Source organism: Mustela nigripes, chromosome 5, assembly GCF_022355385.1.
Source record: "Mustela nigripes isolate SB6536 chromosome 5, MUSNIG.SB6536, whole genome shotgun sequence".
Classification (NCBI taxonomy): domain Eukaryota; kingdom Metazoa; phylum Chordata; class Mammalia; order Carnivora; family Mustelidae; genus Mustela; species Mustela nigripes.
This window is the reverse complement of record NC_081561.1, coordinates 116,208,920-116,218,071: the sequence shown is the minus strand read 5'-3', so window position 1 is coordinate 116,218,071 and position 9,152 is coordinate 116,208,920. Positions and strand designations below refer to the sequence as shown.

The 9,152-nt window shown below is 40.5% G+C and overlaps 1 protein-coding gene across 3 annotated transcripts; it reads left to right on the top strand.

Annotated features, from left to right (window-relative positions):
* The first annotated feature begins 207 nt into the window (after window positions 1–207).
* On the top strand, window positions 208–7,311 carry NDUFAF4 (NADH:ubiquinone oxidoreductase complex assembly factor 4). 3 transcript variants are annotated; one of them, XM_059399249.1, is made up of 3 exons: window positions 208–490; window positions 1,021–1,124; window positions 5,234–7,311. In XM_059399249.1, the coding sequence occupies exons 1-3, from the start codon at window positions 355–357 to the stop codon at window positions 5,513–5,515; spliced, it is 522 nt and encodes a 173-aa protein (XP_059255232.1). In that variant the 5' UTR covers window positions 208–354; the 3' UTR covers window positions 5,516–7,311. The 3 variants fall into 3 exon arrangements, with proteins under 3 accessions (XP_059255232.1, XP_059255233.1, XP_059255234.1); XM_059399250.1 differs by lacking the exon at window positions 208–490 and adding an exon at window positions 525–887; XM_059399251.1 differs by lacking the exon at window positions 208–490 and adding an exon at window positions 527–845.
* Window positions 7,312–9,152: the final 1,841 nt, after the last annotated feature.

Genomic DNA, 9,152 nt, shown 5'->3' with positions numbered 1-9,152 from the left:
TTCCCGCCGGAGAGCCGAGACTGCACTGGTAGGAACCACTGAGCGTGGGAGCCTAAGCCCCGCCTCCTCCCGCCGGTGGGAGCCTAAGCCCCGCCTCCTCCCGCGGGAAGCGGCCCAACGCGGGCGTAAGCTTCTTGCTCAGGAGGGAGGCGGTCCTTTTGACATACTCAGGGCGGAGACGCGGCGTGCGCCCTCCCGACCGCTAGGGGGCGAGCCAGACGCATTTAGCGTCTGTTTTCCGGCGTGTAGCAGGGTCGACCCCACAGTGCGCATGCTCGATGCGTCCCGGAGGTCGTCCGAGCCGGTGTTTTCCCCACGTGCAGCGTGAAGCGGAGGACAGCATGTTGTGAGGAGATGGGGGCTGCGGTGTTTCGCGCAATCCGTAATTTCAATCTAGAGAACCGGGCGGAACGGGAAATCAGCAAGATGAAGCCCTCTGCGGCTCCGAGGCACCCCTCCACCAAGAGCCTCCTGCGAGAGCAGATGAGCCGTAAGTGGTGCAAGGGCATGTCAGAAGTCCGCGCGGGCCCCCGGGGCGGGCTGGGCGGTTCGGCGCCCGTGGGTCATGGTCCCGTGGCAGAGGTGACCGGGGTCGGCGGCTCTGACTTGTCAGCCGAGCGCGGAAAGGTGGAGCCCCCGGGCCGGTGACATTGAGAGAGTCCAGTTGCGCCCGCCTTGGAGTGGCGGCTCCGCCCACTTCGTAGTCCCGGAGGTGGCGGCGGCTGCCCCAGCTGTCCCCGTCCGGCCCTCCCGAGCTCTTACCTTTACCGTCTACCGACTTGCTGCGGGAAATCCAGAAATGGAAGCACTCCTCCGGTGTGCCCTCTGGCTATCTTCACGGAACGGTGGGCGCCGAGCCCAGCCTGGCATTTTGATTTCCGTGCGCGGTACTTCCCGTACTGTCCGAGTGATCGTTTATTAAACAAAAAAATTGAAAGTGGCTGACTTGTGTTAAGTGTTAGGATCTTAAAGGGCATTTTGTTTCGTTTTCATATTGTGACATTCTTTTTCTTTCCTTAGGCCATCCAGAAATTAAGGGAGAAATAGCTAGAAAAGATGACAAACTGCTGTCTTTACTAAAAGATGTGTATGTTGATTCCAAAGATCCGGTGTCTTCTTTGCAGGTAATGTGTGTTTGCATTCAGCAGATAAGTAATGTAACCTTTCTGTGCTCCAGGAAAATGATCAGAAGTGTGGTGGGTAGTAAAAGAGAGTGAGTGCTCTGCACGTTTCAAACTGTCAATGTAGTTGTGACCAGAATACAGGGCATTGGCAAAACTTAAGCATCGTGGGGATAGTATTTCACAGTTTATAGGATTTGGTGAAGTTCTTCTAGTGGTTGTCATTTGAATCACCAAAGGAAAACTTTAATACTATTTTCTCATCTTTCAGTGGATTCAGTTTTGTTCTAGTTTGAGGGATTCCTTTAGTGTTGTGTTGCTGTTTGGTATTTTTTGTTTTTTAAAGATATATTCAGATAGGAAATGTAAAAATTGGGAGATTACAGAATACGTTGGGAATGGGAATTTTATGTACAGCCATATATAAATGCCAGGCACAAGTACCTTTTTTTTTTTAAAGATTTTATTATTTTATTTTTTTTATTAAGATTTTATTTATTTATCTGATAGAGATCACAAGTGGACAGAGAGGCAGGCAGAGAGAGAGAGGAGGAAGCAGGCTCCCCGCTGAGCAGAGAGCTCGATGCGGGACTCTATCCCAGGACCCTGACACCATGACCTGAGCCGAAGGCAGGGGCCTTAACCCACTGAGCCACCCAGGTACCCCGAGATTTTATTTTATTTTATTTGAGAAAGAGAGAGAGAGCACAAGTAGGCAGAGAGGCAGGCGGAGAGAGAGGGGGAATCAGGTTCCCTGCTGAGCAGAGAGCCTAATGTGGGACTAGATCCCAAGACCTTGAGATCATAACCTGAGCCAAAGGCAGAGGCTTAACCCAGTGAGCCACCAAGGCGCCCCCACAAGTGCTTTTCCTACAGTTTTGAACAAAGCAGACGTACTCCTTACTCTCGGTTGGAATATTGTGAAGAATGCAGACATTAAAGAGATAAGCAGGCATAAGTACAAAATTACTTGATATGTCTATGAAGGACAGGTATGGGCACTGTGAGTTTAACAGAGGGAACTGTTTGTGATTGGACTGGGTGGCTTCTGAGAAAGTGACATTTAAGCCTCATTCTGAAGGATGAGTCTGAGTCAACTACATAAGTTTGTTGGGGCAGGAATGTTCTAAGTTGTTCTAATTTGATTAAAGGAGAGAAGTGCCAATGACAACTCCCAGATTTCTTTCCATTCTTGAATTCGCTGGTACTCTGTCTTCATAGACAATACTGTTTTCACAGATAGAGTTATTAATGTAATTTTCATTAAATAAGTGAAATAAAATTCATGTAAAGTAAGGTCTGTGAGTTGTTGCATGTAATAGCAATTACAGGGTTCATTTATCACCAGATGTTCCCATTAAAAAGGTAGAAGGGTTGATATTCATGTTCTTTGTGTTGAATAATACTTCCAACTGTTGTTTCTCTCATGTCATACTAAATCATGCATTCAAAAATTGGCCCTTGGGGAGTGAAAAAAATTTAACAGTTTTTATGAGTAGTTGCATACATACAATACATGAAGAGATATACAGTGGTATTAAAATTTTATGTGGGGGTCTTGGGAAAAGTCTACAAGGATTCGTGGGGGAGTGGCAATGAAAAAGTTGAAGTACCTATTTATGTTTTGCCCTTTTTCTCTTTTGGGTAGTTCCTAGTCTTCTTAATGACTTGTGATGTCTCTAGATATTAGTGATACTATATGTCAAATAATTTATTTTTGTGGGGCGTTTTAACTTACTGCTCTTCAGAGTTCTGTCAGATATGTTAGCCTTTTTCTTCATGGTATTGGAAGTCTGGACTCACTCTAACATGAAAACCATTTTCTGTATTTTCTTTTAGTACTTTTATGACTGTATATTTTATTTTATTTTTTTAATCTTTTTTTTAAAGATTTAATTTATGTATTTGATAGAGACACAGCGAGAGAGGGAATACAAGCAGTGGGAGAGGGAGAAGCAGGCTTCCCGCTGAGCAGGAAGCCAGATGCAGGGCTTGATCCCAGGACCCCGGGATCATGACCTGAGCCGAAGGCAGGTGCTTAATCACTGAGCCACTGAGGCACCCCATATGACTGTATATTTTATATTAAAATCTTTATTTGGCAATAAATATAGTGTTTGGTGTGTGGGTATCTTTTTTTCCTGGATGGTCAGTTGTCTAAACAGTCTACTGAAAACCCAGTCTTTTCTCCACTCTATTTTTTTTTTAATTTTTTTAAAAATTTTAAAATTTTTATTAAGATTTTATTTATTTGACAGAGAGTGTACACAACCAGGGGGAACAGCAGAGAGGGAGGGAGAAGTAGACTCCCCAGATTGAGCAGCCGGATGCAGGGCTCGATCCCAGTACCCTGGGATCATGACCTGAGCTGAAGGCAGACGCTTATCCAGCTGAGCCACCTAGGGGCCTTTCCACTCACTTTAAATACTAATACATACAAATCTGTTTAAGGATTTATCAGTTCTAGTTAATTTTTCTATTTTGACACTAGGATCATATTATATTAATTAATGGAGCTTTGTAATGTGTCTTGATATCTGTTGTGACCTTTCTTTTTCCCCAAAAGTTTCATGGCTGTGGCCACATTTTTTTCCCCCCGATGAGAGTCACATTGTCAGGTTCTTTAATTAATTAATTAAAAAGATTAAATAAATAATTTGAGAGAGAGTGTGCCTGTGCTTGTGCTTATGCTCAGGGTGGCAGAGGGGTGGGCGATTCTCAAGCTGACTCCCTGCTGAGCGCAGAGCTCTATGCAGGGCCCATCTCCCCACCCTGAGATCGTGACTTGAGTGGAAATCAAGAGTCAGATGCTTAACTGATCGAGCTACCCAGATACCTCTCAAATTGTCCTGTTTTTTAATAAGTGTGATTTGGATTCTGAGTGTAATTGAATTGGAATGTATAGATTAATTTGAGAATTAACATATTTGTATTATTGAATCTTTGGAAGATAGAGGGAAGACTATTACTATGGGATTTTTTTTATCCTAAGTTTTTTTTTTTAAAGATTTTATTTATTTATTTGACAGAGATCACAGGTAGGCAGAGAGGCAGGCAGAGAGAGTGGGGGAGGCAGGCTCCCTGCTGAGCAGAGAGCCCGATACCGGGCTCGATCCCAGGACCCTGGGATCATGATCTGAGCCGAAGACAGAGGCTTAACCTACTGAGCCACCCAGGTGCCCTCACCTTAAGTTTTTAAACTAAGCCAGTGTGTCAGAAAGTGAGTGATTTTTGTCTTCCAGCTACCCACGTTACTGAGTTATTGTTTTTTAGTTGATTCCATTAGGTTTCTGAAGATAACTCTTATTGGCATAGAATTACAGTTTTCCATTCTACTATTTATACTACTTTTATTATTTGTAGCATTAACACAACAGTGAAAGTTGGTATTCTGTCCTATTCTTCCTGTACATGCTAATGTTTCAGCATTAATTATAACAAAATGATAAGGTTTCTGATTTTAAAAATACTTCTATCACACTTTTAATTTGCTAAGAGCTGTTAATCGAGAGGTTGCTGAATTTTATCAAGCTGTTTTTTTCAGTGTCCTAATAATTTCAGTATTTAGTATTAATCAGAAGGGAGATTTGAATAAAAATGGAGTAGAAGGATTACCTGGGAATATAAAGTTAAGTGTGATGCCTTTGGAGAACAGAATTCATTACAGTCTGGGGGACGTGTGAGCAATGCATTTGGGAAAAATGAGGTGGGGGGAGGTAATAGGACCCCATCATGAAGGTCCTTATTTGTCTAGCTAAGGAATTTGTGTTTTATCTTGAGGACAATGGGAAGTCTTTGAAGAGTTTCATGTCTAATCCATTAATTTATGTTGTTCTTTAATATACCTGAAATAATATCATGAGTGGATGGTATACATTCACTTGTTATTTTGTAGAACTATCTTAATTTCTTAACAGTGATTGAGCTATAGTTACATAAAGGCAATGGGGCAAAATTGCCATCAAACTATGTGTCATTGTGATGAGAAAATGTAGTTTGGAGAAGCATGTGTAGTATTTATTTGAAGTAGTGGAGATTTGAGAAGTGTGAAAGTAGATGTCACATCTTTTCTCTTGTCTTGAAAGCCTTTTGTTTCTGTTTTTTGATACTAGGTAAAAGATCCTGGACCTCAAGAGCAAAAGGAGTTCAGACTGGCAAAAGGCCATAACTTTAACCTGAATATCAAAAACATTCCCAAAGGCAAAATTTCCATTGTAGAGGCATTGACACTTCTCAATAATCATAAACTTTATCCAGAAACGTGGACTGCTGAGAAAATAGCAGAAGAATACTACCTAGAACAGAAAGATGTAAAATCCCTTCTCAAATACTTTGTTACTTTTGAAGTCAAACTCTTACCTCCTGAAGGCAAGAAAGCGATACCATCAAAATGAAGAAAATTTTGAAATCACTTCCTATATGTACTCCCCATTCCCACGCCCTCTTCAGTTTCTCATTTTCAGCATGTTAATTATACAAATTATTAAATGTTTAAAACTCCCTTCTTGGGAGAGCATACTATTTATTGGGCTCTGCTGAATTTTCAGGATTGCTGATAGGATGAATTTTGTTTTCCTATAAAGTTTAATTTGGTTTCAGCATATGTTCCTATGTAATATCAGCAAGACTAATGAGCACATATATAAATCTATTATAAGTTAAAAACTTAAAGTGTAATTTTTGGCACATCATCTCATCAGCTTTTAGATTGGTAATACAGCCTCTTGGGAAATGTCCTGAATCTCTCAATTTGATATTCAAAGTTTTGCCGTCCAATTTAGGTGATTAATTTATTCTTCCTATAGAATTGTGAAAGTAAGAGTTTTCCTAACTCTTATGACTATAATATTTTCTTGTTAGGGAAAGGGAGACTTGACAGTGAGATACAATAATGGTGTTTCCCAAATGAAAACAGACAGGAAAGTGGATATGAAATCAATAGAAAAAAGTACATTTTATTATTATAGGGAATAAGAGTTAGCTTAGCAAGGGCTTCTCTTGTTTTGAACTATTTTATTTATGTATGGAATAACTTCTTAAAATAAAAAAGGAATTGGTATTTACAAAATTTTAGCCATCTCTGTTTTGACAAACAGATCCAAAAGCTTTCAGAGAGGCGGGCAGTTGTGGAAGCTATCAGAAAAACGTGGCTTTGGGTTTAATAGAAAACACAAGAAAATTGTAAAGAGAGTTGAATCAGAGAACCATGATAAATGAAGTTTAGTGATGAGATATATTTTTGTTTTCTACTGTAAATGCTGGCTGAAAGAAGAGAGGAAAAAATTGCAAGAAGCTTAAAATTTGAGCATTTGAAGGGACCTAGGAAATTGCTGCTTCATCCATTGAACCAACTTATGAGTACAGTGTGTACCGGTACTAGGGTTTTGAGTGAGATCGTGTAAGTTTAGCTGTGCCCGTATTACCACCTGTGGGATCTTGGTAGATTGTATAACTTCTTTGAGACTGAATTTCCTCTATAAAATGAGTATAATGCTGCCTTATTTAAATCTAACGGTTACTGTGAAGATAAATGATAATAATGGACTGAATGAATATGACTTATTTTTGCAGTTTTGAACAGAGACCTGGGAAGGTTTCATGACCTGTTTAGGATTATTCTCTAGTTTATGACATAGCTGGGCCCAGAATCTAGGTTTTCAGATTCCTAGTGGCATGTTTTTTCTTCTGTGCCAAAAAGAAGTTTATTTTGGAAGAGCAGAGAGTGCACGTTGTAGGAACATTGGAGTATGTGGTAGGAAAAATTCCCGGGAAGACCGACATTCACTACTTCACGGGGTTTCGCCTAGAAATGGTATGGAAGATGCTGAGGAATTCAGCGTGATGATGGAATGAAGTATTTGCAGTGCTGAGAAGAGAAAAATGGGCTGAGATGGGAATTTTTTAAACTTGTTTTCAGCTGTAGTTCCTTTATGTGAATAAACTGTACCTTGTTTATATGTGGTTCAAAACAGTAGTTCTTTCAGGAAACAACTGTAAAAAAATGTGTTTTAAAACTCTGGCAAAACAATTATCAAAACTGTTTTCCTTTATCTAATCAAGATCAGTACTTGAATTACTAAGACTGCTATTTCTGAGCCATCTTCCCTATTCAAATGTATACTGTGGTGAGGCATCTGTAACTCTGGCTTATATGGAATCACATGATCAAATAAAGTACTTCCCAATCTTTCTTTGGCCTCTTACTGCTTTTATTATATGGAGAGCGCTTAGGTAGTGGTGGTGTCACAAAAAGCATGGAGTTTCGATTCAGAAAACCTAGGTGTAGATCTCAGCATCGCCACTAGCCAAGGGATCTCGGAAGAAAAATGGGTAATAATTGATAACATCTTAAAAGCAATGACTGTGCTAGACACTGATCTCAGTCCTTATCTTACTATTAACCATATTTTACAGGGGAAATTGAAGCACAAAGATCTAAAATAACTTCAGAGATTACCTAATAAGTGTTAGAACCTGTATTTAAACATTATTTTGAAAACCCTGTGCTCCTAAATCCTCCACTGCATTACCCCTCTGGGATGGTAAGAACTTAGTGATGGCCTTGAAGGTGCAGGACTGCTTAGAGCCCACTGTATATGAGAATCATTGAACAACATGTCTGGGCCCTCTGGTATGACAGACTGGTTGAATAAGAGGCCTTTGTCGATGGGTTCTAGATCAGGGATGTTTTTAAAAATACTTAGTGACTAGTGTGGCAGCAGACTGTCCAGTGTGAGCTGACCATCTGTGCAAGTTGAATGACCACAATGGTCTGGATTGTGAAGAAAAGGAAGGAGCAGCAGGTAAAGAACAGGAAGAAAAGCTTTCCAGAGTGAGGAAGGGAAGAGGATAGAATACCTGGAGATGAGAAGATTTGGCTTTAACAAGGTTAGAAGAAGAGGGAGGAAGGTTAATTATTGGGTGGGCAGGAAGACAGGTCTAAAGAGACAAAAGCTACCCAAGTGGGTAGATTCGGCAAAGTTCTATAATAAACGGTCTCTATATAATTTATTGCCCAAACTGGGACACCTGAAAAGGGCATCAATTGCATTAGGACAATAGGGATGATCGCATAAACTAGAGTATCTCATAAACTAGGTGTGGTCATCCTAACCACAAAAGGCACTAATGGTCTTGAAGGGCGTCTCGCCACTAACCACTCAAGAATGACCCCTCTGGTGGACATCGCCTCCATATCTATTCCATGCCCTTAAACACCCATAATTCCAAGGAAAAGAGAGTGGGGCGCCGGAAAATTAGCAGTGGTGTGATTAGGAAGCTTCTGTACATGTAACTGGAGGTATTGAACTGAAGCAGCTCTAAGCACCCTGAACTGGGGCCATGTTCTAAGATAGTTTGTCGAGTACAAGTTGAAAATATACAAGAAATGAGCACATATAAAGGATTAAAATAGTTTTATGCATCTTAAATAGCCATCACTCATTGCTTGATAGCTGCTCTATCTTGCTTGTCCTGACAAAGACCAAACCAATAAATACTTTGAGAGAAGGAATATCTGTTTATCTGGATACTCCATTTCTTCTCCTTTAGGAATAATAGGACTGAGTTACTTGTTAGGAGAAAAGATGAGATATCAGAAGCACTTAGATCCCAATGTACAAATGAAAGCTTTACATTGAGAGCATTTGCATCACTAATTCCGTGGTATTTCTTTGCCATTGTAAGTGCTCCAACAGAACTCTGTCTTGGGAAGACAAGTGGGTAGAGTTGTAGAAGAGGAGCTCACCAGTTAGAAGAACAGAATCCTGAGCAAACCTGAGGTTCTGTAATTTTTTACTGTGCTGATGTAAAGTTTATGGTAGGTAGATGGCTTCCTTTTTGCTTCCAGTAGGGAAAAGAGCAACAGGTGGGCCATTGCAAAGATGAATAATTTGGGAACAGGAATTGAGTCAAAATGGGATAAACCACTACTTGGGAGTTGAGTAGTAATTCCTGACATGAAAGAAAATAGATCACAATGCACAGTCTTGATGAGCAGGAAAATTTCTCAGTTGTATAAGGGAATATAAC